The sequence below is a fragment of the Neofelis nebulosa genome, chromosome 9 (assembly GCF_028018385.1).
Source record: "Neofelis nebulosa isolate mNeoNeb1 chromosome 9, mNeoNeb1.pri, whole genome shotgun sequence".
Taxonomy (NCBI): Eukaryota; Metazoa; Chordata; class Mammalia; order Carnivora; family Felidae; genus Neofelis; species Neofelis nebulosa.
The window spans coordinates 113,245,376-113,273,039 of NC_080790.1; the positions used below are offsets into that span (position 1 = coordinate 113,245,376).

The 27,664-nt window shown below is 50.4% G+C and overlaps 1 protein-coding gene across 1 annotated transcript; it reads left to right on the forward strand.

Annotated features, from left to right (window-relative positions):
• Positions 1-20: 20 nt before the first annotated feature.
• Positions 21-26,797, forward strand: FKBP1A (FKBP prolyl isomerase 1A). The gene is made up of 5 exons (XM_058685134.1): positions 21-171; positions 259-306; positions 20,284-20,396; positions 23,598-23,767; positions 25,665-26,797. Exons 1-4 carry the CDS (start codon positions 135-137, stop codon positions 23,724-23,726), a joined length of 327 nt encoding a protein of 108 aa, XP_058541117.1. The 5' UTR covers positions 21-134; the 3' UTR covers positions 23,727-23,767; positions 25,665-26,797.
• Positions 26,798-27,664: the final 867 nt, after the last annotated feature.

The window sequence follows — 27,664 nt, forward strand, 5'->3', positions numbered from 1 at the left end:
CGGGGGCGCGCGCGTGCGCAGGCCAGGCGCCCAGGGCCAAGGCAGAGCCGGGGAGCTGCCGCCAGGTCCGCTGTGGGTCCACGCCGCCCGCCGCGCCGCCCGCCAGCCCAGCGTCCCCAGCCGCCGCCGCCGCCATGGGAGTGCAGGTGGAGACCATCTCCCCCGGAGACGGTGAGTAGGCGCGCTCGGCGCTCCCAGAGTGCCCCCTCCGCCGCGCGCATCCGCTCACCGCTCCCGTCTGTCTGTCTGTCTCCTTAGGGCGCACCTTCCCGAAGCGCGGCCAGACCTGCGTGGTGCACTACACGGGTGAGTCGGCGGGTCCGCGGGGTGGGGGGGCCCGGCCCCGGGTGGCCTGTAGCCGCCGCCTGGGGGCAGAGGCCCGGGGCGTGGCGGCGGCGGCGGCGGCGGGGCCCGCGTGGCCCGAGGCGGAGGCCTGGGCGGTGGCAGCGCCCCCGAGGGGGCGGCCTCGCGCCTGCCGAACCCGGGACGGTGTGAGCCGGCGGTTTCGCGCTTCCCGAACAGCCCTGTGCCCACTGCACAGATGGGGAAACTGAGGTTTGGGGAGGCGAAGTCGCCGGCGCAAGGTCACATGCTCCGGAACGGGCAGAGCCCTGGCCCCGGACCATCAAAGGATTTGTACCATTTCTGTGTCCCGGGTGACACCCAGCCTCCCCTTCCGGCCCTCCCTTGGATGGAGATAAGAAGGGCGAGGTAATTTCCAGTCTGCGGAGGGGCCTCTTCCAAAGTCGGGATTCATCCTGGTTCCCAAGGCACGGCTTTGACTTCTGCCTGGCCTCGGATGAGCTAGATCCGCTCATCTTACTTTTGAGCCACTTTGAAATCCAAGCCTCGGTAGCCACGACGGCCTGGGCTGCCTGAACGTGTAATTTCGCCCCTCAGCCCCTGCCCCCCCAACCCTTCTAGGAGTAGAGGTTTTCTCATCCCCATTTGAAAGTTAAGGAAACTGAGGCCCAGTTAGGGTAACGAACAGTAATGAAAACCAAAGGAGATTGTAGACCTTCAGCCAGAATTCAGACTTCAGAGTCTGGTGCCTTGAGACCATCTTTTAACTCCATGCCCTTACAAGGTCCTCCTGGGTTGTATTGGGGAGGGGGGTGGAGGCTAAGCAGGCGGAGACTCTGTGGCTGTGGGCTGGAGGGGGGGTGGTGATTGGTGTAGCTGCACTGTAGATTCGAATAACCTTCCCTCCCCGTCCTTCTTCCCCTTTCTCCTCCTTCCCACCCTTTCCTCTGTTCCTCCTCCCCCTTCCTCTGTTTCTTCTCCTTCCCTCCCTTCTCCTTTTTCTCCTCCTCCTCCTGGGTAGTAGGCTGTAGGCAGTTGTGACCAAGCTGCTCTGGCATAAGCTTTACCCTTCCCTCCCAGACTATGGGGGGAGCCCTGTGTTAAGGGAAGTGACTTTCACTGGGAAGGAGAAGGAGGCACCCAACATCCCCTTTCCCAGGCGTTTTGACTTATTTGGCTGTTTTGTTTCTCTGGCCCTTCTCCGTGGGCAGAAATGGGGGCAGGGGGTGGAGGGAGTCAAGAACTAGAACCTTTTAAAAGGCTACCAAAGGAGGAGGTATTGCAACCCATCTTCATAGGGAACTTTCTCGTGCCTGTGAAACGAAGCTGGAAAGTGGTTCTGACGTTTTTAAATGGCCGTTTTTGTAGGCCATGGTCAGCACCCGAGCCTGGGAGGTCTAATGGAGGAAAGCTTGTCAGTTTGGTTGCTTGTGATCGGTGGGATGAGAAGAGTAAGCGTTGCCTTTTGCAGCGCTGGGGTGAGTGGGCAGTTAATGCAGTTCCCACCGCCAACTTGGTGCGGACCCTGGGACTCGGAGAGGTAATGAGGTGACTGTCCCACCCCCATTTTATAAGTTAGCCATACTAGGATAACTGGCTCTATCTGTCTCACTCCTGAGTCTGTGCCCCTCAGCCTCGGCTTACCCGTCTTTTAGTGCTCATGGCGGGATTGGATCCACAGCATGTCGACAGAACCATGCCTCACTGTGCCTTTTGGTGAAATGTCCCCACACAGCATGTCTGGAGCCTTTCCTAAGAGAACAGATGGTCGTGGGACCCAGAACACCATCAGGGCTCCCAGTGCCTCTTCTCCAAGTCTGTGTTTTCCTTGAGGGTGGCACCCACCCACACATTCCCCGAACAGCCGCAGGACCCTGGCATGCATCAGGACAAAAGCTTTCTTTTTTATGTCATTTTTGATAAGCTCTACAAAGACGCCTCAGTGAGGAGCCAGCTCTGCCCCTTGCTCACAGAATAGGCTGTTCTTGGGCAGGCGGCTTTGTTCCTGTGGGTCTTTGCCACCAGCCTCCCAGGAAGAACCTGTTTGAGGCCTGTGGGGGCGTGAGAGGAATGGGTAGGCGCTTTGAGATTTCATCTGTAGCAGTGAAGGCTTTCAAGCCAGTGGGAGCAGAATTCATCTTGATGGAACATAATGGGGGTGGGGAGAGTTACCATAAGGACCTGAGGGTCTTCCCAGGCAAGGAGCCCACTGGGGCTCAAGAAGGGAGAAGAAATTCTCATAGCACTCCTGGTTTTTCTCCCTGTTTTTCTCTACCTGGTTGCCCCAGTATTCCCTTGTCGGATTCGTTTTTCTTTGCTTCTCCCAAGTGGAGATGTTGGATGTTGGAAGGCCCCTGTGTGCCCCGCCCCTCCCACCCCATGCCCAGTGTCTCCGTCTCCTTTTGAATATCCAGCTTACGTTGTTTGGCCGTGGGACTCCAATGATGATAGTTCCTAGGAGGGAAAAATCTAACTGGCCCAGGTTCAGGTCAGGCAAACACTCTTGATCCAGCCTGCTCTGGCCTGGTATCCCCTGCTGCTGACTGGGGGCAGGTCCAAAGAAAGAGCAGTGGAAGTAAGGTCTCAGCCAGCAGAGACATGCATAGCCCAGGCTGACTTTGACCACATGGACGTTTTAAGTGCCGCTGGTGGCTGCCAGTCGTAGCCCTGATGCCACTCTCAAGGCTCCCTCTGGTGCCTTCTGTGGCCCCTAGCAGAGCACAGCCTGCACGCGGCTTCAAAGAAAGGCCTGCGTCACCTCTTTGTGGTGCCAGAAGGGAAAACGAAAACTTTGCTGCCACCAGCCCAGCGCCTCCCAGTAGCATGACAGGCACTGAGGTGGGAGGAAGGAGGTGGAAGGGTAACTTGCCAAGTATGTGCCTTGAGGACCAAGTGGCTTCTCACAGCTCCCTCCTTGCCTCCAGTAGTTCGTCATCTGTATTGTTGAGCCTGTCCTGACACATAGCCAGGCTTGTGTCCCTTTTACTCATGTCAGCAGGCCACATGCCTGCCTTTGTCAGAGCAACCTTAGGTGGATTGAAGGAATTCTGGTTTTATCCTCTTGAAAAGTAACTGACATCATGTCCTTGGGGTTGGGTTTAAGCTGTCAGCAGCCTGGCTTCTAAACAAGGAGGACCAAGGGTCCTTCAGCCCTGTCTCCTCAGAAGGTCCACTTAGAGGGCAGCCGAGGTGACCACTGTCCTGCAGCCCTCTCCCCAGCCCCTTGCTTCTCTTTAACCTCTGTCTCCCCTCCCCTCTCCTCTCTACTTTATTCCGTCCCCCGCCCCCCAGCCGAGTGTTTCTTGGCTGATCGGATGTCTGGAGGAAGGCTCACCCCCAGTAGAGGCTCCTCCGACGGGCCCCCACTCGGTGCTGACTTCAGTCAGAGAGGCTGTGACTGGAACAGGACCCTGTTTCCTTCCTACGGCAGGTGTTCACTGAGCAGCAGTGACAAGCCAGGCACTAGGGACATGGCCAGTGGACGACATAGGCAGAGACCTGATGTGGTGGGGCTTCCTTGCGTGGCAAGGCCCAGGCAGGTGCGAATGTCAGGTGGGGAGAAGCACTGTGGAGAGGTGAAAGCAGAGTGCAGGCATGGGCAGGGGGTCGCTGCTTTTGGCGAGAGTGGTTGCCAAAGGCCTCTGACAAAATGACACGCTAATATTTACCCACGGGAAGTTGAGGAGTGAGCGGTGTGGGTGTCGGGGCAAGAGTCTTGCAGGCAGAGGGCCCGAGGCTGGGGCGTGCTTGGTGTGGTGGGAGAACGGCAAGGAGACCCGTGTGGCTGGACCGGAGGGCGTGAGGGGAAAGCGGTGGGAGGAGGGGGTGATGGGGGGGCCTTGCAGGTTGGTGACTCTCTCTCTGAGTGAGATGGCAGCCCTAAGAGGGTTGTGAGCTGACCTGGATTTTAACACGCCCGCTCCCTTCTGGCTCCTGTGTGGACGTTGAACTTTTTGAGGGCAGGGACAGAAACAGGGTTCCGGTTGTATCCTGGGTGTGTGGCGTGCCAGCCTGGGCAGGTGGGGAGAGGTGGTGCCAGGTGGACGGTGATCCCCGAAGAGGAAGTGGGCCCTTGGCTAGGTTTCGGCTCTTGCCCCTGCCAGATAACATGTTATGAGAGCTCAGCCGAATTGTCCCACTTTTCTCAGCCTCCGTGGCCATCCGTAAAATGGGAATAAGAACACCTGCCAGGAGCAGTGACAGTGCTGCTGTTATTATACGACTGTATGAAGGCTGCTCGTGTCCCAGGCACTGGGTGATGCGTTCCCCGCCCTCCTCCCCACCCCCACCCCCCGGCCCTTCCTCCCACCAGCACTGCCCGTGGTGTCTCGAGTGGGAGAAAGGCAGAGCCCCGGTGTCAGCCCTCAGTTCCTGGAGTGGCCCAAACTCCCACGCAGGGCAGGGTTGGCCCTGAGACCTCAGCCTGTGTTCCTCTACAGATAGGGAAATGGGCACTTATAAGAGAGATGGGTCTGAGGATTCAGGTTAAAAAAGGCTAACCAATGGGGCGCCTGGGTGGCGCAGTCGGTTAAGCGTCCGACTTCAGCCAGGTCACGATCTCGCGGTCCGTGAGTTCGAGCCCCGCGTCAGGCTCTGGGCCGATGGCTCAGAGCCTGGAGCCTGTTTCCGATTCTGTGTCTCCCTCTCTCTCTGCCCCTCCCCCGTTCATGCTCTGTCTCTCTCTGTCCCAAAAATAAAATAAAAAATGTTGAAAAAAAAAATTTAAAAAAAAAAAAAAAAAAAAAAAAGGCTAACCTTGGGGCCCCTGGGTGGTGTAGTTGTTAAACGTCCGACTCTTGATCTCGGCTCAGGTCATGGTCTCATGGTTCCTGAGTTCAAACCCCGCATCAGGCTCTGCAGTGATTTTGCAGAGCCTGCTTGGGATTCTGTCTCTACTTCTCTCTGACCCTCCTTCACTTGTGCTCAGTCGTGCACTCTCTCGCTCTCTCTCTCTCTCTCTCTCTGTCTCAAAATAAATAAACTTATAAAAAAAATTTTTTTTTTAGATAAAATAGGTGTAACCTTGCCTACAGAATAGAATAAATTGGCTAAGAAAGTTGTAGCTGAGTTGCTAAACGTGGGTACCGAGGGGGGTTGTTGGTGTTTGTTTTCCTTTCCTTGTGTCTTGAGGGGCACGAGCCGAGCAGAGTTGGGCCGTGGCAGCTTGGCTGCGTAAGCCGAGGTGTTGGTCCTTTTTTTTCCATGGAAGCGTAGCTGACACACGACGCTTCGTTGGTTTCAGGTGTACGACACAGGGATGCGACAAGTTCGTGCGTTGTGCTGTGCTCACCACCAGCACAGCCGCCATCTGGGGGTGTCCATTCCTCTTCTCCTCGAGCTTCCTTAACATAATGGGGTTTTAACATTTTGGAAATAGACCTTGCTATGGAAGCATCATTTTCTTTCCTCTGGGATCGTGGTTACCAGAGTACAGAATCCTGCAGATGCCCTTTTCTCCTTCCACCGGTAAGAGTAGGAGGCTCACCGGTCTTAAGTGAACCGAAGGCCCCATAGCATGCTTGTGTATGTGTATGTGTGACTCTTACTTGTGAAGTTTTCACACATAGAGAAAAATCTAAACAAATAGCCACGTGCCCACCACCGAGATTCTGTGATGGTTGACATTTTGTCGAGTTTGCCATTTCTGTCTCCTTACAGAATATGCGTGTGTGTGTGTGTGTGTGTGTGTGTGTGTACATGTGATCTGTGGATTTTTCACGGAGTCATTTCAGCCACAGACATCATGACACTTTAAATACTCGAGCATGCTGTAAGAATACGGATATTCTACTTATCCTCCTACTCACACCTCACACCTAAGAAAATTTGAAATGACTTAAGTGACCTAAAACCAGATGCATTATTGTAACCCCCCCCCCTCAGTGGTCCTGAAAGTGTTTTTTCTTTCTTTAAACCAGAATTCTTTTAAGTTTTACTCATTGCAGTTGGATGTTGTGTCTACTGCCAATCTAGGAGAGGCCTCGTGCTAGTTTTTTCTTAATGGCCCTGGTTTTTCAAAGAGAACCGTCTTGTGATCTTACCGAATGAATGCCCTGCGTCCGTCCGCTCGTTTTCTCCCAGTGTCATCTGGCCGCTTCCGCCTCGTGTCATCTGCCGTCCCGTCATGCCTGGTGCTGTGTGCTCGATACTCAGCACACTGTGGGGAACAGCATTATTGGTGGTGCTGAATTTGATCTTTTCTGTAAGGGTACATTTCCCCCTTCGCAGTTAGCAGCAGTTAGTGGGGCCCTGGGCATCCTGCCCGTGCCTGGTCTCCTCCACCTTCCCCCTCTGGTGTGGACATCATTGCTGATTCTTGCCAGAAGTCTCCATTTCGTTGGCATTTGCAAAGAGGCGGTTTTAAAAATTCCTTCATACCTTCCACATTTATCAGCTGCCATTCCATAAGATAGGGTAGAGCTTAATTCTTTCCCTTTAATTTAAATCTTCATTTTAAAGAATTTGTTTTGTCATCTTTCCCAGGGGTGGCAAGAGACTTTCCCCCCCTTTATCCACTTACTTGTTTGTTTGTTTTTAGTATATGGACTCATAGTAAATTTTCCTGAGGGCTTAAAATCATTGATACTCATTATCCTTCTTGATCCTCACGTTGTCCCAGATTCGGCCAGCAGGAGCCCCTTTGGGCTGGCTCCGGTACCCTTTTGATATGCTCGCCCTACTCCCTAGTCACTTCCTTGGTGTCCCTACTCTGGTCCTGGCATCAGTTGTTCTCTCCAGAGAGCTCTGGTTCCTTTCAGTAGGTCTCATGGGCTTTTTTTTTTTTTTTTTTTTCATTAACAGCTTTATTGGATATAATTTATGTACTATAAAAATTTAACATAGGCTTTTTAACTTGAATGTTTTTGGTGGTTAGAAACTGATTTTATGGGGCGCCTGGCAGTAGAGCACGTGACTCGATCTCAGGGTCATGAGTTCAAGCCTCATATTGGGCGTGGAGCCTACTTAAAAACAGATTTTGGGGGCCCCTGGGTGACTCAGTCGGTTAGGCGTCTGACTCTGGCTTTTTTGGCTCAGGTCGTGATCTCACGGTCTGTGAGTTTGATCCCCATGTCAGGCTCCGAGCTGACAGTGTGGAGCCTGCTTGGCATTTTCCCTCTCTCTCTCTCTCTCTCTCTCTCTCTCTCTCTCTCTCTCTCTTTCTCTCCTTCTCTCTGCCCCTCCCCAACTCTCAAAATGAATAAAACATTTTTAAATAACTGATTTTATGAGGTGCTAATGGGTTCATTGTATCTGTAAACTAGGAATTGCTTGTCTGCTTTGGGATTTTCTCTAAAAATAGTATTGTCACCTTTTATTTCTCCTGGAAAACGCTGGGGGTACTTTGGATAACTTAGGCATGTACTATTCAGTTCTCCCTTTTGGTGCTTATGATGATGTTTGTTTATTTTCATTATTTTTTTTTACCGTTTATTAATTTTTGAGAGAGAGAAAGAGAGAACACAAGCGGGGGAGGGACGGAGAGAGAGGGAGACATAGAATCTGAAGCAGGCTCCAGGCTCTGAGCTGTCAGCACCAAGCCTGACTTGGGGCTCAAACCCATGGACTGCGAGATCATGACCTGACTCTCGCATGACTGCGAGATCACTGACTGAGCCACGCAGGTGCCCTTGTTTATTTTTATTTCTATTTTTCCTCTCCTGTTCTTGTACCTACTTGAAGAACTCAACTGAGTCCTTGTGTGCCTTCCCCTAGCTCACTTTAACTTCGGCCAGATAAATACTAGCAGTGGAAAGAGGAGGAGGAGGAAAGGGAGTGGGGAGAAACAACCCTCTCCTGCGTGCTGTCTTCTGTTCTCAGTGCCTTTACTCTCCCCTCCCAGGAGCTCAGACCACCCTGGCCCACCTCCAGTTCCTGGGACACACCAAGGGCCCCCCCCCCCCCCCCCAGAGAACTCTCTGGCCCTGTGCTTAGGTGCCACCACTCCCCACCTCAGGCAGACTCCTATCTATCACACTTACATGGCACCCCCTCAGTGGGTCTTCCCCGATTGACCCTTGGCTAAAGTGGTTCTTCACAAATGCATTACACACGTACCTTGGATTCTCCGGCAAGGCATCTGTCCATTTCCTTCATGGCCTTCCTCGCGGTCAGGTTGTATACAGTTATACCCACCCTTTCCCCAGTAGACTGCAGGCTTCAGGAGGCCAGAGGCCTAGTGGTGGTGTTCTCCAGGGCCTCTCCCCATCAGTGCCTGGCATGGAGTCTCTCAGGGACAGTTTTTTTTTTTTTTTTTTTTTTTTGGGACAGAGAGAGACAGACAGAGCATGAACGGGGGAGGGGCAGAGAGAGAGGGAGACACAGAATCTGAAACAGGCTCCAGGCTCCGAGCCATCAGCCCAGAGCCTGACGCGGGGCTCGAACTCACAGACCGCGAGATCGTGACCTGGCTGAAGTCGGACGCTTAACCGACTGCGCCACCCAGGCGCCCCTCTCAGGGACAGTTTGAATAGTGGTCACTTAGGACTCTAGCTGGAGTGGAGAAAGGCCACATTCCTGTTACATTTGGTATAACGTTTCTGTTTCCTTTAAGCTAGAATAAGAGCAAGAATCTACCTTCTGCACTTTGCCCAATCCCCGTGGATTAGTAAAATTGTGACTGTTTTCTCTCACGCCTACTACACACAGGGCAGCACACCAAGCCCTTCCCTCAGTCATTCAGCAAACATGTTAGGAGCTGGGGAAGGCTTCACCCTTGCCCTTGAGGTGCTTACCTTGAGGGAGTGCCTTCCCCTGCGCCTACCTTTTCGAGAGAAGGGCCTTGAGCAGCCCCCACCTGGAGTGGAAGGGCCACGTGGTCTTGGATGTGTATGGCTCGGGCCGGCAGGAGGGGAGAGCTTGTCAAGTGTGTGCAATGGCCTGGAGGGGGAAAGGGTGCCTTTGGTTATCGATTATGTGCAAGGCACTGTTCCGAGCACCACGAACATAGGACTGAAGAAGACACAGTGCCCGTCCTCGTAGATCTTACACTGTAGTGGGAAAGTGGTTAACAAGCGAAGATATATTGTATGTTAACCAGTAAGTGTGAAGGAAGGGACAGGAGAAGGTTTAGTTTTAGATAGACCAGGGAAGACTTTAATGAGAGAGTAACATTTGAACCAAGACCTGAAGGGTGTGAGGGAGTAATCCATGTGACCATCTGGTAAGAGCATTTTAGGCAGAGGGAACAACAGGGACAAAGGCCCTGGGGTGGGCGTATCCCTGGTGTGTCTACAGAACAAAAGGAAACAATGTTCTTGCAGCAGAGAAGTATGAGAGTCACCAGGGATGAAGTCAGAGGGATGGCAGTGTGGGGTGGCAGCTCTTACAGGGCCTCCTAGGCCATTTTCAGGACTTGAGATTCTGTTCTGCATAAGATGGGGGGCCGTGGGAGGGTCTTGAGCAGAGGAGTAGTAGGGTCTGGCTTGTATTTTAGAAGAATGTCCCTCTAGCTGCCGTGTCAAGTTTAAACTGTAGGAGAAAAAGGGCAGACGCAGGGATACCAGGGAGGGGATTACTATGGTCATCTGGGCCCAAGCCCCAGAACTCACGCCATTATACCCTACAGCCTCCCGCCTCCGTGTTTTCTGGAAAAGAAGAAAAGCTAAAGATCATGCATATTTCTACCATTACCAAATAGCCACTGTTAAGTATTGTTTTCCTTCTGTGGGCTCTCCCCCACCCCGCCCCATGAGATACAATGTGGCGGTATTTTTACTCATATTATGATAAAGTGGAAGATGGAGAGGCATGCCCACAAGGATTTTATTCTGGTTTGTGTACTTCCCATCATGGGATCTCCTTTGAAAATACACTTTTGGTCATAGAATCTAAAGAGATTTAGCAAAAGTTTAGGAGCATTTCCAGATAACAGAGGGGATGTGTTCTTGTGCTCAGTTGGTGCAATGGTGGGGAGGAAGCCGGCTCTCTCTTTGGGTAAGCACTTGGCCTTCGATCATACCACGTTTGTGGGGCTGTCAGAACTCCCAGTTCAGGAAGGTTGCCCTGGGAGTGCAAACCCAGAGGCCTGGAAATGGACAGGAGACATAAACTTTGAATTCATATGTCTTAGCTACCTCAGGTGTAGAGTCTCTTTTCATTCATCATGATGGGGACTAGTGGGTAGTTGATCGTAAAAATGACATGACTTCTCTAAACATTTTATTTCAAGTCCAAACATAAATCGTTTACTCAAGGCCCATGTCTTTCTGTTAGGATGGCTCTTCTGGTAGAGTTTCCCGTCAAGGTTCTTGTAAAAACTAATTTGGATTCTTTTAAAGCCAAAACAGCAAGGACTGTTGGGAGGTCATCTCAACGCCCAACCTTTCTATATGCTTAAGATTTCTTTCTTCAGACATACATCCGTCTCATCCACACAGTTACTCACGAGCAGTATTTTTCAGTGACTTGCCTTTATTGAGTCTTTCCAAACAGCTAGGACCACTCTTTTTTTGTTGTTCACACTCCTGTTTCATTTTTTTGCATACTGTTTGATTATGTTTTCTCTACTCGGTAAGTATAACTGACATAAGTGAGTCTGGGAGTCAGCATAGCTGACCAGCCTTTGGTAAGCCTAAAGCTCACATGGGAAAAAAGAAATGAGCATCACTAGAGACTAGGAGATACAGGCTCTTTCTCCGCTCTGGGGCTGTGCATGCTGCGGTTTGTAGGAGTCTTTGGTGGGGCAGTTAAGTTAAAGGCTGTTGAGGAAACTTCTGTACATAAGGAGGAGAAGGAAACAGCTAAGCCTGGGTCGGTACATCCATTTGTATCTAGGTCAGTAACAGCCATTTGAGAATGTTCCAGGTGGCTTTGAATGCACATCTGCAGAAAAATTGGTGACTTTCAGTTCAGTTTCCCCACTTCCATTCAACCATTGTACTTTTGTACTTAAGAAAACACGTGTTGAGGGGCACCTAGGTGGCTCAGTCGGTTAAGCCTCCCACTTCGGCTCAGGTCATGATCTTGCGGTTTGTAAGTTCCAGCCCCACGTTGGGCTCTGTGCTAACAGCTCAGAGCCTGGAGCCTGCTTCGGATTCTGTGTCTCCCTGTCTCTCTGACCCTCCCATGCTCATGCTCTCTATCTCTCAATAATAAATAGGCGTTAAGGAAAAAAATTAAGAAAATACGTGTTGAGGGGCACCTGGGTGGCTCAGTTAAGCGGCCGATGTCAGCTCAGGTCATGATCTCCTGGTTCGTGGGTTCGAGCCCCGCATCAGGCTCTGTGCTGACAGCTTGGAGCTTGGAGCCTAGAGCCTGCTTTGGATTCTGTGTCTCCCTGTCTCTCTGCCCCTCCCCAGCTCGTGCTCTGTCTCTCAAAAATAAACATTTAAAAAAATTAATAAAAGAAAATATGTGTCGAATTGAACATAGAAATCCTTTCTCCCTCTTCCAACTGTGAATGGCAAGAGCTTTGTTTTGTTTGGAGGTTGGGATTTTCTTTGTTGTTGTCATTGTTTGATTTAGCTTTGGGTTTTTGTTTTTAATTTTAAAACTTTCTAAATTCTGCACCCTGCAAAATGCCTATGAAAACCACCTGCAAAGATTCCATCCGCAACTGAAAACCACACTGTGAGTCACAAGCTTGAGCTGCAACAGGTGCCGGTGCCTTGTGCAGCCACTTCCCTTACCCTGTAGGGGGGATATGGGGGTGCTGCCCCCCTGAAGCCCTGGAGGTAGCTCCATTTCTGTTGGATTATTAGTGAAATAATAACCCAGTGGTCCTCTCGAGTCTCCACATCCTGGCCTTGGGTCTTAATCACTGCTTCTTGGGCAGTGACTCGGGCCAAGTACCAGGAGCAGAGTCCGAGGGCACGTGTTCCTCAGCAGCTGCTGGCCAGGTCTGCCTTTGCTGGTTCCTTCTGAGCGAGCACACCCTGAAACAGAAGAGCAGCAGGAAAGAGCAGGCTGCTGTGGGGGAGGTGAACTTGAGATTGTTCCCCACATTTTTTTTTTTTTTTAAGCCCTCCTGCTCCCTCCCCAGGGATTGGAGTCTGGTTCTTCCCCAAAGGAACAGCTAAATCTTTCGGGAGGAAACTCAGACAAAGGTGACATAAAATGTCTTGCAGCCGGAGGCTGCTTTAACACTCTCTCCTGCAACCCTTTCACACAGGCTTGTGCTTTTAACTGGAGACCCCCAGATTTTCACATTTTTTTCTCACTGATTAGTAATTCAAAGGTGCTAGAAGTAAAAGCTGCCATTCTGGGATTACCCCTCAGATCCTTCCTACCGTACAGGGAAGAGGTCTAAATATGGAAGCCTCATGCTTGTCCTGCTGATTCTTAAAAATCGTGCAGGCAGAGCCAATCAATCTTAAAGTAGTCGCGAGTGCCGCCAGCACTGCGGGTGCCAGGGGTGGAGCTGAGTACATAGCACATACAGGGACACAGCACTTTGCGTCCAGGTCTGTGACCTTAAGCTGCGTTCAGTCAGGAGAGACAAAAATTCATTCTCGAAAGGGAGACTATGGAGCCATCCCAGGCGGTCTGTGGACCATGAGGCATAGGTTTGTGTGTAGTCAGAAGGGACATCGGTCGGTTCCGCAAATGGAGGGCCATGCCGTTGCTGGTTTCTGCTGGGAGTGCCCTTTGGAGCTTAGAGTGTCAGCTGTCAGGTCTGAACTGTAACCTCAGTTGCCTTCTCTCATCAGAGCGTGCTTTCTCTAGGAAATTACGGCACTGGCTTGGCAGGTGGTTTCACCGTTCAAGGGCTCCCGGTCCTGGCACACAGATGTCCAGAGTTGGGAGCAACTGCTGAGACTTGACGGGCCGCCTGCTTTCCTTGCCCCCTCCCTAAGCAGAGGAAGTCCCTTGCCATCCGCCGCCAGCTTGGGTGTAGGAGGTAAACGCACGTAGGATTTCAGCGAAGCACACTTTTTTCACTTTTTTTTTCCTTTCGGAAAAACCCCCCAGTTTTGTAGAGGCCTAATTGACGTTCGATAAACTGCAATTAATGTGTACAATTTCCTAAGTTTTGGTATGCCCCTTCGTTATCCTCTGAAACCTCCTCTTTCCATCCCCAACAACCACTGGTGCGCTTTTCTGTCAGCAGAGTTTGTATTTTCTAAAGTTTTGTATATACGGAATTGTACAGCGAATACACTCTTGTCTGGCTTCTTTTGCTCAGCATAATTATTTTGAGATTATGCTGTTCCGTGTATCAGTAGCTCATTCTTCTTTATTGCTGAATAGTTTCCTACTGTGTGGATGTGGTTTGTTCATTCACCAGTTGGCAGATGTTTGGGTTGTTCCGGTTTTTGGCTATTCAAGGGAGGCTGCTGTGCATATATGTATATAAGTCTTTTTGTGTGGACATAGGCTGATATTTATCCAGGATGAACGGAATGGCTGGGTCGTATGGGAGGTGTATGTTTCACTTAAACGGCCGGCCTGTTGTCCAGAGTGGTCGGTCCACTTGATATTCCCATCAGCAGCAGCGTGTGGGAATTCCAGTTCCTCCACATCCTCACCAGTGCGTGATTATGATCAGTCTTTTTAGTTGTACTCTTTCTAATTCAGTAGTCGTCATATCGCCTGGTGGTTTTAATTTGCCTTTTTTCAGGGAAGTATCTGTTCCAATCTTTTGTTCTTTTTTTTTTTTTTTTTTTTTTTTTTTTTTTAAATTTTTTTTTTCAACGTTTTTTATTTATTTTTGGGACAGAGAGAGACAGAGCATGAACGGGGGAGGGGCAGAGAGAGAGGGAGGCACAGAAGCGGAAACAGGCTCCAGGCTCTGAGCCATCAGCCCAGAGCCTGACGCGGGGCTCGAACTCACGGACCGCGAGATCGTGACCTGGCTGAAGTCGGACGCTTAACCGACTGCGCCACCCAGGCGCCCCTCTTTTGTTCTTTTTTAATTGAGCTCTTTCTTTTCCTATTGTGGAGTTTTGAGAGCTCTTTATATATTCTGGACACAAGTTCTTTATGAGGTACATGCTTTCCAAAGGTTTTCTCCCAGTCTGTGGCTTGACTTTTCATTCTCTTAAAAGTACGTTTTAAAGTGCAGAAGTTTTTAGTTTTGATGACGTTCAGTTTATCCTTTTATGGATGGTGCTTTCTGGCCTCATGTCTAAGAAATCTCTGCCTAACCCACAGTCACAAAGATTATTTCCCTGTGTTTTCTTCTAGAAGTTTTATAGGTTTCATGTTTACAGTTTTTGGGTTGATACTTGATGATGTGAAGTATAGGTCCATGTTTTTACTTTTTTTTGCCTATGGGTGTCCAGTTGTTCCGTCCCAGTGTCATTGTCGTCTTTGGACCTTTGGTTTGAATCTTACTGCCCTTCTCTACTGATTCTAACAACTGTCAGCTCTGGGTGAGTTTCAGTTGGTTGGTTAGTCTCTTTCCTTGTGGGTCGTGTCATCCCGTTTCTTTGCATGTGTGCTAATCTGGATGCTAGACATTGTGAATTTTACCTTTTGAGGTGCTGGCTATTTTTGTTCCTATAAATCTTCTTGAACTTTGTATTGAGAAGCACTTAAGTTACTTGGAAACAGTTTGATCCTTTTGGATCTTGTTTTTATGATTTGTTAGGTGGGTCTGGAGCAGTGCTCAATTTGGGGCTGATTATCCCCCACTCCTGAGATGAGATCTTCTGGATATCCTCCTACTCAGTGCCTCATAAACCATGATTTTCTCCAGTCTGGCTAGCGGAACAGTCACTGATCCCAGCTCTGTGTAAGCACTGGGCACTGTTCCTTCTAATCCATCCTTTAGATCGTTCTTTTCCTGGCCTTAAGTAGTTTCCTTAAACGTGTGCTGATTAGTATTCTGCTGAATACTCAAGAGGGACCCTCTGTAAATCTCCGGGGATTTCACTCTACACTTGTCTCCTTCCTGGTTTGTGTCCTTTGGACTCCCAGCTGCTTTGAGCTCCATCCAGGTCCCTCTCCCCGGAAATGCCCAAGGCTGTAAGCTGGGCATTCATAGGGCTCGGCTCGCCTTGCTAGTTCCCCATCTCTCAGGAATCACTGTCCTTTGTTGCATTGTCCAGAGTCTTGTCTTAAAAACCATGTTTAGCTGTTATCTGGGTTATTTCTCTGTCTCTTGCTCTCTTTTCTTTTTTTTTAATTTAATTTTTTAATTTTTTTAAATTTACATCCAAATTAGGTAGCATATAGTGCAACAATGATTTCAGGAATAGATTCCTTAGTGCCCTTTACCCATTTAGCCCATCCCTCCTCCCACAACCCCTCCAGTAACCCTCCATATTTATGAGTCTCTTCTGTTTTGTCCCCCTCCCGGTTTTTATATTATTTTTGTTTCCCTTCCCTTATGTTCATCTGTTTTGTCTCTTAAAGTCCTCATATGAGTGAAGTCATGATTTTTGTCTTTCTCTGACTGACTCATTTCACTTAGCATAATACCCTCCAGTTCCATCCACATAGTTGCAAATGGCAAGATTTCATTCTTTTTGATTGCCGAGTAATACTCCATTGTAGATATATACCACATCTTCTTTATCCATTCATCCATCGATGGACATTTGGGCTCTTTCCATACTTTGGCTATTGTGGATAGTGCTGCTATAAACATGGGGGTGCATGTGTCCCTTGGAAACAGCACACTGTATTCTTTGGATAAATACCTAGTAGTGCGATTGCTGGGTCGTAGGGTGGTTCTGTTTTTAGTTTTTTGAGGAACCTCCATACTGTGTTCCAGAGCGGCTGCACCAGCTTGCATTCCCATCTCTCTCTCTTTTCATGACGGAGGTTTTGTTTTGTGTTTTATTTCATGTGTTTATTTCATGCATTTCATTTTGTTTTTGTTTCTGTGTGGGTTTTGTTTGTTTGTTTGTTTCGTGGGAGGGTAAATCTGATCCCTAATACTCCACCTTTGCCAAAGCTATTTTGATGTAACAGCTTCTGTCATATTCTGCATTCGGCACTGACCAACCTAATTCACACTCCAGAAAACACTGTACACATATCCATTTCTCCTTCTTAATGGACACTGCTTCCTCTCCTACATCACCTCCTCACCTGGCCTGACAACTTACAGGCATATATAAGGTGGTCTTTTCCTTCCCATTGGGGAAGCCCTCCTTCTAGCCCCTCCTTGCCCGTATAGCCTGTGCCAATTGCGTGGCATCTTGCGCAGCTCTAGAGGTGATGTTTACCCTTCAGACTTAGATTATAAGATAACCCCTCCTCGGGCGTAAGGCACCCCACCATTAGCAACACCACCACCCATCCTTCCTTAAGAAGATTTCTCCTCCAAGGAAGTGGGAGTAGGTGAGATTGACAGGTGGGAACAGTAGTCTGAAGTTGTGGAGCAAGGCTCATGTCCTTGTCCCAGGAGAAACAGCTCGTCTGAAATAGGGGAGGAGAATAAGGATCCTCAGCAAAGCTCCTGCTTACAGCCCCTTCACTTAGAAATCCTTCTTGGTTTTTCTGGTTTCTTAAAATAGTAGGGAAAGGCTTTGTCCTTCAGTGTCCCAAAAACCTGAAGAGATCTGGGGCTAGACAGACATGCTCCCAGACCCACAGTCTCTGCACTGAAGAGCATCCATTTCTCCAGGTTGGCTCAACAGCAGGTAGCACCTTGTGTGTTTGGCCTGGAACTGGTCAGACAGTAAGCATCTGGAGATAGCTTGGCAACGCATTTAATCAGGTATGAAAGGGAAGTGTAGGGAGTCTGTCCCCATACCCTGTGGTTTCTCATTGCAGTCAGAACATGATCTTGCCCTGCTTGGGGTCATGTTCCTATTTGGCTGAAAGAGGCTAATTCTTTTGTAGATACACTGTATTTTTAAAAAATTTTTTTAAATGTTTGTTTATTTATTTATTTAGAGAGCACAAGCAAGGGAGAGGCAGAGAGGGAGAGAGGGATATAATCCCAAGCAGGCTCTGTACTGCCAGCATAGATCCCCATGTGGGGCTTGATCCATGAACCACAAGGTCATGACCTGAGCCAAGATCAAGAGTCAGACGCTCAACAGACTGAGCCACCCAGGCACCCAGGTATACGATATCTTTTAAACTGTGAGTTGCAAGCCAGTAGTGTATTATGACGTACATTTAGGGGGTCACAATCAGCTTTCTTTTTAAAAATGAGAAGTGCATCCCATGTCGTAACTATTACGTGTAAGTCTTGTTTTGTTGGTAAACATTTATGTGTCCTGGGTCCTGGCAGGGCACGCTGGTCTGCTGTCAGAACGGTGACGGCTCTTTGTGGTGTGAGTTGTTGAGCTCCAGTTTTACCCCCTCATGGCAGCACTGCAGTGGGGTGTGTGTTGCGTACATATCCAGTAAAGGGTCACCTCATACCTGTTCGGTTATTTTCAGTAATATTTCAGCTGACTTAAGGCAAAGCAGATTTTTAACCACCTCAGAACCTAAAGCTTGAGGGAGGCAGTGTGGGGCTGGTTCATAACAATGGGACAACTACTCTGTGGTACTCCTGACCTTCTCGTGGTTACAAAGTGGCTGCCAAGGCTCCAGACATCACATCCTCACATGATGGTGTTCAACAAGAAGGGAGGGCAGGAGTTTTCTTCCTGAATGTGTTTCTTTTTTTTTCACCCGTGAGGCAGGTCTTTCCAGCAGGGCTCCAGTAGACTTCGCAGTTGATCCTAGTGCCCAAACTGGCCCATGTGCCCACTCCACACCAACCCTGGTGAAAGGCTTAGATTGATTCCAGTTCATCTCCTGGGCCATGCTGTTGCTGCTCCTGGAAAGTTGTTCAGTTGGAAAGAGGGATGGGAGTACTTGGTCTGGATTTTCCAAGGGTGTGGAATGTGCAACAGCCTGGGTTCCAGATGGCCCTCTAAGCAGGTTTTTCTGTGTGTGTGTGTGTGTGTGTGTGTGTGTGTGTGTGTGTGTGTGGTGTTGTTGTTGTTTTTAATTTTTCTTTTTAATGTTTATTTTTGAGAGACACAGAGACAGAATGTGAGTGGGTTGGGACAGAGAGAGAGGCAGACACAGAATCCGAAGCAGGCTCCAGGCTCTGAGCTGTCAGCACAGAGCCCGACACGGGCTCAAACTCATGAACTGCGAGATCATGACCTGAGACGAAGTCGGACGCTCAACCGACTGAGCCACTCAGGCGCCCCTTTCTCTGTGTGTTTTGTCCAGCCAGCCTTCACAGGCAGGGCTCAGAGGTCAGGGACCACCCTACCCTGTCTTCTAGGCTCTTTCCCAGGGGGCTTCCTCACCTAGTGATTTACATATCAAGGCTGCTTAGGAAGCCCTGGGGCTCTTCAAGGTCTCCTTAAAAGAACCCAGACCAGGAAGAGGCTGTTTCTGGTCTTTGGTCTCCTTCATAGCTCTCAGTCCCCATTGGGCTAAATGAAAGCCTTTTGCTAGAGCCAGGCCCCACTGCCCACTGACTCTGACCTTGGGTGAGTTAACTAAGCCTTGGAGTTGATTTCCTTATTTTTGTTGCAAGCAGTCTCGGTGGGTGCATGGAAAGGCTGTCTGGCTGGTCAAAGAGCGGATTCTGAGAATCCAGCTCATTGTCTGCTCTCACCCTTGATGCGGGGTTCAGTTAGGCTGGGTTCCATGTATGCAGTAGAGCCTACAGGGGAATGTCTACAGTGAAGGTGGACGCCTATTCTCCCAGCTACTCATTTATAGGAAACTGTTCAAGTCCTGTCATTTGTCACTTCTTTCATCTGGTGGTAGTTGTGTTCTGGTGGAGAGATGAGCTCCGTGTACGCCCCAGCTTGCTGGTCATGGGGCCTCAGTTGCTGGCTGTGCACTGACCTGGCAGGGGTGGGGCCCCGTCCTCCCGTCTGCCTCATGGTCCTCAGCTCCCAGCTCTAGGCTTCCGGCGGGGTCAGCACCCGCTCTGCTTGGGACATCTGTCTGCCTTCCTGCTCCGTGAGGACAGCAGTTCCCGTTCCCGCCACTGCCCATTTCCTATTTGTCAAAGTACAGCTAGTCTGGTGGCTCTGATAAAGCTCTCAACTGCTCTCTGCTTCCCTATCCCGCTTACAAGTCTTGACATTGTTTTTTAAGTTGGGATTTTGTTAGGGTTTCCCTCCTCCTCTAGAAGTGGCCAAACTCAACAGAATTCTGTGTTTCACGGGGTCTCCTGAGCGATGCTTAGAACCGTGGAGGCCCCCCACCCCCACCCCACGGCCCCCAGTGAAACCTGCTCTGTTAGCTGTATGTCAACAACTGGCTTGCCCTTCCAGTCTGGGATGGACGGCTCTCCCGTCAGTCCCTCTGGTTTCCCAAGAACCCACCGCGGACGGTCGTCTTTGAAGGAGGGGCTGCAGGTGTATGTCCCTGTTGTGGCATTCACCCTCTGGCGTCTCCACCTCTGCAAGTCCCCCTTTGAATAGTGGCTGCCATTGTGGCTCGTCCGGCTCCCCAGACACGGGGGGTAGTCCAATGAACGTGGCGTTTGGACTGCTAGTCTAGCTTGGGCAGGCGGCTTCCCTTCCCTCTGCCTCAGTTCCTTCCTCTGTGAAATGGGGACAGTGCTGGTGGAGGATCGAGTGCATGCAACGTCGCTGACTCCGGGTGGAAGCCCTGCCCGCAGTTCGGCTGGAGCTGCCTGGGGGCCACCAGGAGAGGTTTGCGGTGGCTCTTGCACGGCCGCCTCTCCGGCCGTCCGACGCCCAGTGGTGTCCTCCAGTTCGGTTCGGCTGTGCCTCCGCCCGCCATCAAGGAAGGCCTGTTGCTCCTGGGCTGTGTGTGACTTTTAGGTGTTGTGTGTGCCTCTGGGGCCCACGGCGACTCTTAGTCCGGGGGCAGGGGTGCCGGGAAGCCCCGTCAGGAGCGCGCAGTTCCCCCTTCTCACACCAGGTAGACAGCCGCCTGCCTCTGGGGCCCGGCCCGCTGCTCAGAGGTGGGAAGAACATGCGCAGACCCGGGTGGAGGGCCCGTCCCAGCTGCGGAGGCCCCCCCAGAGGACGCGGGACGCCCTGCCGGGCCCTTCAGCGCTGGCGTCTGGGACGGCCACTCTGCTGCCGGCGTCTGACCGGTCGCGCCGTCACTCCTTGTCGCTCATGTTACAACTGCCCTTTTTCACAGGGATGCTTGAAGATGGAAAGAAATTTGATTCCTCCCGGGACAGGAACAAGCCCTTTAAGTTTATGCTAGGCAAGCAGGAGGTGATCCGAGGCTGGGAAGAAGGGGTTGCCCAGGTATGCTCTCGTTTGTTTTGTTTTGTTTCCTAGTGTTTACCTTTTAAATGATGCTTGTGGCTAGGACATTCACGTGGTTCAGAAATCAATGAAGGTGTAAGTGGAAAATTTCACTTCCGTCCCACCCCGTCTTGCCAGTCCCCTCACCCCCAGGAAGTCATGTTACTAACGTTTTCTGTAGAGTTTCTTCAAGCACGTACTTTTTTTTCCCCCCTGTGGACCCACACAGTGTTCTGCCCTTTGCTTTTTCACTGAATCTCTCTTTCACGCTTTATATATCTGCACATAAAGAGGGGAGGAGGCTCTCTTACCACATTCCCTTAGGTGGGTGGACCGTAATTGACGTGATCGGTGCCCTATTGATGGTCATCTCCAGTGCTTTGCTGTCATAAACAGTGCCGCGGTGACCAGTCTTGTGTGGACTTAATTTTACATTTGTGTGAGCGTTGCCGTAGGCAGACTCTCAGAAGTCGGGGTGAGGGCTTCACTGGCTGTGCACGCTGTATTTTGACACTTTACCAAGTTGCCGTCCATAGGGATTATACCGAGCTGCCACCAGCAGGCTGTGAGGGGGCCTGTCTCCTCCCAGCCCCTCCAGCACAGTGTGTCGTTAAACTTTTGGATTCAGGACAATACAGCGAGTGAAAAAAAATGTGGTCTTGGTGTGGTTTAAATTTGCATTTGTCTTATTATTGGCCCTGTTGTGTCAGACCGCTTCCGAGAGGTCATACTCCTGGAGAGAGTCATTTTGTTTGTCTTGAGTCCGTTTCCTCGGCCCTTCCTCCCCGTTAGTGTAAACAGCTTTTGTTCTGCCAACATGACAGAATTCCCAGTGGACAACAGGGGACCCAGGGTTGCCAGATTTCAGTTGGGCTCTGGCCTTCCATCGAGCCCAGCAGGTTTTTTTCTCGGCGCTGACCAGGTTCCAGCGTCCTGAGACTCGGGGCTTTATGTCAGCCCTGTGTCATAGGTAATTAGTCTCTTTCCTTCCACCAAAGAGAACTGAAATGTAACCAAAGTGGAGAGAAAGATTTCTGTCTTTCTCTTTTCCAGAATACACACTGATTTATCTCCAGATGAACTGTTTAACCTGCAGAAACTTTAAGCCACCCCACCCCCCAAGCGTCTAGATTTCTGTTCCTGCAGGGCAGAGGGTTGGCAGTGGGAGGAGGAGAGAGGATCTTCATGGTTTACTTCCCTTTGGAAATCTCTGTCCCCACTGCCCTCGTCTGGCTGGCTCTTGGTCTGTAGCCCATCCCCCAGCGACCATGCCACCCATTGTCCACACCACAGCCATCTTCTGTGGCTGTTCCGGCACTGGAACAATAACTGCGTTGTGTTCCAAGAGCCGTAGCTGCCCCCGAGATAATGTTATCAGCCTATTTTACATCCCAGGCTTGGTGAGGCCTCACGGGTGTTGGGGAGATGCCCAGCCTCCCCCCGGACCCACAGCTCTGTCACTTGTGAGAAGTCTGAGTGGTCTGAGACCTGCATAGAGCATCTTTGAAACTCCACGGGGTATTTGTTTGAGTGAGTTAAAAGCACAGGAAGAAGGGGGGTTATCTTGTGCCCCTTTTCCCTTTCTTCTGAGATCGTTGTTTTGCTTTTACATGTTTACAGGTACGCAGTCCTGCCACAGGTACTGTTTTGGCAGCTTGCTTTTTTTCCTCTGACTGTGTCTGGGCCATCTTTCCGTGTTAGTGCATTTAAGGCCACTGTGTTCTTTCTGGTGGCTGACCCATGTTGCAGATGTGCCAGTGAAACCACTCCCCTTATAATGAGCATTTCGGGTTGTTAGAAGATTCTGGAAGTAGAATTGCTGAGTAAAAGGACATGATCTTTTTTAAATGTTTTTATTTTATTTTAGAGAAAGAGCGTGAGCTGGGGAGAGGGGCAGAGGAAGAGAGAGAGAATCTCAAGCAGGCTCCATGCTCAGGGCGGTCTGAGGCAGGGCTCGATCCCACAGCGCTGGGATCATGACCTGAGCTGAAATCAGAAGTCAGATGCTCAACTGGCTGAGCCTCCCAGGCGCCCCAGGACACGAACGTTTTGAAGTTCATTAGATTAAGCCATAATGCTTTTAACTACTCTTATCACCGTAGTTCAGCGTGTCCTCGTTTCCCAAAGGAGAGGGGAACACGGTTTCTGAGTTGTGTTAGAGGAGCGCAGCCTGCAGCTCTGTCCTTAGTTGCTGTCTCCTGGGCTGGGTCAGGGAGCCAGGAGTGCACAACGGAGGGCTTAGCGGAGAGTGCTGGAAAGGTGGGCAGAGCAGAGAGCCTGCTCACTGTTCAGAAAATATATATTGAAACTCACTTAATGTAAGTTTTGATTTGGAAATGAAAAAGGACAAATGTATTTTTTTTTTAATGTTTATTTATTTTTGAGAAAGAGTGAGAGTAGGGGAGGGGCAGAGAGAGAGGGAGACACAGAATCCGAAGCAGGCTCCAGGCTCTGAGCCATCAACACAGAGCCCGATGCGGGGCTTGAACTCACAGACTGTGAGATCATGACCTGAGCCGAAGTTGGACGCTCAACCGACTGAGCCACCCAGGTGCCCCCAAATGTATTTTTTAAAGTGAAAAATTTCCCTCCACCCCGGCCACTGTACTCTCTCCTCCCCATGAAAAACCTGGTATTATTTGTGTCCTTCCAAAGGTGTTTTCTGTTTATCTAGGCAAGGTACAAGTATATAAATATTTCCCTCTTTTTACACTATTGGTAACGTACCATACATGCTTCTTTGTAAAATTATGTTTTTTAAAAAGTTTTCTATATGTCTGACTAGAAGTATAAATAAAGTACAGAAAAAGTAGACTACCCCATATATTACCTTCTGTGTGTGTGTGTGTTTTCTTTTAAAGCGGAGTTTTGATCAGAATACTTTTTTAAGAGTGTAGGTGCCACACACATATGCTTTGGGTGACAGGCCACCAAAGGACTGAGTGGTGACACTTCTGTGGCGCTGGCTGCCCAGAGCCGGGTCAGTAAGCCCTGGGCAGAAAGGTGGTTTTTATCTGCCATTGGGCCCCTGAGAGCCAGATGCAGGGATCGTGCAGCCTGACTGTCAGCCTCCACGTTCCGCACGGTCGCTGTCCTCGCCCCGCTATGCCGCACCAGCACACCCCGGTAAACGGCCCTGCTTCTTACAGGGACAGCTGGGGAGGGCGTCCAACTGAGTCTCTCTCTTTGTTCTTTTCACAGATGAGTGTGGGTCAGAGAGCCAAACTGACCATCTCCCCAGACTACGCCTACGGTGCCACCGGCCACCCAGGCATCATCCCACCGAATGCCACCCTCGTCTTTGACGTGGAGCTTCTGAAACTGGAATGACAGGGACAGCCCCCCTCGAGCCCCCTGCGCCCCGTTCTTGGGTGAGGAGCTGAGTGCCCAAGGGCCTCCTACCGCCTTGGCACCCCCCCGTTTACCGGCTGTTTGCTGGGTAGCAGAACCAAAAAGGCCTTGGGTTTTCCCCCTGCGTTCTTGCGCTATTGGGTAGTGTTTCGATTTTAGTTACTGGTATACACCTCAGATGCCACAGTTGGTCATCCTGGGGAAAGGAAAGGCACGTGCTGTTGAGCAGACTCATTGGGACAGGGCCGCTGATAGTAGCTGTTGAAATAAAGTATGTTTTTGTATATAATTTGCAAACTAAAACCGAGCTGGGAACCGGAAATACGGCCAAATTTATAACGCTAGCATTTTGGTTCTGTAGAAGTAAGACTGTTGAGGACTACACCCTAGTGTGTGCAGCCCCCTCGCCATGTAGAGTGTGGTCACTGCCTGTCAGGGGGTGTGAGAGAGGCACTGTCACCCGAGCCAGCTGCCTCGGGGGCAAGTCCGGGACCCTGGAGCGCTCAGGCCAGCTCCTTTTCCATGCATGGGAAGCTGAGGCCAGGGCGTGCTTTTGAAATGTAGAGGACACTCCCAGACACTCCTAGGAAAGGACCTTAGGGACCATCAGCCTTCCTGCATAACAGGTGAGGAAACCGAGGCCTGGAGAGAAAGACCTTACTCGAGGTCACTTCCAGACCGTGGCAGACTAGCACCAGAACCCCTTCCTGGGCTTGTTTTCCTTCCTTTACCCTCATTTCTAGGAAGCCAAACTCCATGTCGTAATGACTCATAACTTTTCATGTGGGTTTTAGGATCATAAAACACACGAATGGTGTCATCTTTCCAGCTGGCCCTAGACCTCTACTTTTGCCCCCTTCCTGGCCCTTGGAGCCAGAGGACCACAACTGGGGCCTGAGGGAGAATGCCTTTGTTCGAAAGTGGTCACAGGTGGCTGCCAGCCTGTCTGTTATGGTCTAACCTTGTCCTGCTGTGGACTCCATTAAGCACAAGGGCTTTTGAAATTCTTAGCTCTTTTCCTCTCCCTGTGCTTTGAGCCCTACATACCTGGGTCATACAGACCCGGGCCAGTTTGCTGACCTTGGCTTCTGTACTTGTCATTCTTACTAGGAAGGAACTCCTTACAGAGCCTCTGTCTGCCCAAAGGTCTATACCTAATCTAAACCCTCTTTCCTGTTCTCTGAGAGTTAAGCCCTTTGGACGTAAAAGTATTTGAGGAGAGCCTTGGGATTATCTTGATTTGGGTACCAGCGTTCTATAAATCTGGTCAGATGGAGGCGGAGGAAGGAAGGGAGAGAGGGCTGTGAGTCACCCTGGCCTACACCTCCCCACACACGGCCAAAGAACATCTCAGAAACCTCTTGCAGAGCTCTTGATGGAAAGCCCAAGAGCAGATCTGGAAAGTTGTAGGTTGGAGTAGATGAATAAAGACTGCAGACATTGTCTAAATCCCTTCAACATGAAGGATATACCAACGTGGGTTGTGCACACGGAAGTCACCTGGGAAGCCTCCTGATGCCCAGGCCACACCTTCGGCCACTTAACCACAATTACTGGCAGTGGGATCCAAGCATTGCAGTTTTTTAAAGCCCCCCAGGTGATTCTTGTGTGCATCCGGCTTGGAGACCCAGTGACCTTGGGGAACTGTACCGTCACTGCTCTCCTCAGCAGGTAAACATAAGCTTAGGTTCAAAACAAAACAAAAAACCTGCCAATTGAGGCAGGAAGGAGCCTGCTCACCTGGGAATCCAGCCCAAGCCCGGCCAAGCCCGGCCAGAGCGGAAGTGGCTCGTTCAAAGGGAGACCTGGGAACTCTTGGGAGAAGGGACCTGCCGTGGCAGACAGCCTCGAGTCCGCCCCCGCCGCGCACGCAGGGCACTGTGCTGCCGGAACTGACAGGTTTTCTGTCCCCAACAGATGTGCCGTGGAGGGATGTGGCGCCTCCAGATGCGCACACGCGAATCCGTATGGAGCTTTTCCTGATGTTCCACTACACTCTTTGTATAAACATCGACCCCGACTGAATGTGTTGTCACCCGGCTTCGCTCTTTCCCTTTCTCCTCGTATGTGTGTTGACCTAAACTATCTGCCGTAAACCTCAAGTTACTCATTTTATTTCGTTTTCGTTTTGGGGTGAAGGTTCAGTTTCAGTCTTTTGGATCTAGGTTTCCACTTAAGTATTAGTCAAGTATTAACAGCACAAGTAATGGGTTAATTTTAGAATAGGAATTGGTGGGGGTGGGGGGGGGGTTGCAAGAATCTTTATTTTATTTTATTTTTTTTTTTTGGATGAAATTTTTATCTATTATATATTAAACATTCTTGCTGCTGCGCTGCAAAGCCATAGCAGATTTGAGGCGCTGTCGAGGGCCGAATTATCTCCAAGTTGAGAGATGTCCTTGGGTTGAATTAAAAGCCCTACCCAAAACTGAAATGGGGAGGGGGAGGAGAGCCTTTGCCTCCACTGCCCTGCCCCACCCTCCCCTTAAACCCTCTGCCTTTTGGAAGCAGATGGTTCTCACTGCGATATTGGACACTACAGGTATCTGTCCCCAGGCCAGCAGGGACCTCTGAAGCCTTCTTCGTGGCCTGGCTTCCCCCCACCCCCCCACCCCCGCCCCTCCATCCTGTGGTTTTTCTAACGGATATTCAGGACTTTTGTAATCTCATAGCTATCCAAGCTCCACTTCCTAAATTTTAAGAAACTTTAATCGAAAGTTTAAATTGAAGGTGCTGTTTGTAGACACTTAACACCCGATGAAAGCCCAGCCATCATGACAAACCCTTGAGTGTTGTCTTGAGAAAAATGATGCTGGTCATCACAGCTTCAGCATCTCCTGGTTTTTGATGTGCAGCATTGATGTTCAGCTCCCCCTGCTGATCTCAGAGTTTCCTGCCTTTTCCTCCCCCCTCTCACCCCTTTGCTGTCCTGTGTAGTGATTTGGTGAGAGAAATTATTGCTGCCTATCCCCCACCCCCACCTCCCTGCACTATGTATAAGTTCCAAGTTTTATTATTGCAATAAAAGTGCTTTATGCTGGCTTTTCTCAGCGCTGTGTGATGGCGGTTACTTTCAGGTGCCTCCTCGGGCCGTTTGGTCCAGGGGGTGGGCTAGGGGCTGTGACAGCGGGGATGTCGTGTCGGAGGTTGCGTTTTGGCAGAACGACTGCCGCAGGGATGTCCTTCCCTGTTGGCCCCTCTGGGGGTAGGGGGGCAGTGGTACGTTTGTAACTCCACTGGTGGAGAGAACTATCAGGGAGCGCCCTCCTCCCCCTGCCGCACACCCTCAAAGGTCTTACCCAATATGTGTTCTGAGTAGAGCGCTCAGCCGGGTTCTCTGGAGTTACCAAGAAGTGGGAGGCGGCGACCAGCTGTCAGGAGATGAGCCACCACCCAGTTGAGGATGTGCTGCAGCAAAGTGATGGAGGATGACGAAGGGAAGACCGGGGCTTTGAATTGGTGTTCCTTGGTGACATTGGGGTGGAGGTTGTTTGTCATGTGGGGAGGCTGGCTGCTAGCTTCCCCGGCCCCTACCCTGTGTGTGTGAGCAATACCCCCCTCCTCCCTTGTGACGGAGACCATCGGTAATACTCCCACACCTTTATAAACACCTTCCACAGGTGCCCTGGTTGAGAGATTTTTCTGGAAAGAGCTTGTTCAACGAGTTGCCTGATGGTTTTCCAAATCCATCTCTTTGTTTGAAGTCACTGGAGCAATATTTCGGGGTCACAGCTCGTTTTTTCCAAAATTCCCTTATAAAAATCATCGAACGACAGTGAGAGATTTTTATAGCGAACCTTTGTATACCCCCCCCCCCCCCTGCCGAGATTCTACCATGAACACTTTACTGTACCTACTCCTCACACATCCCCCCGTCCCTCTCCCGGTCTATCCTTTCGTATCACCTTTCAGAATAA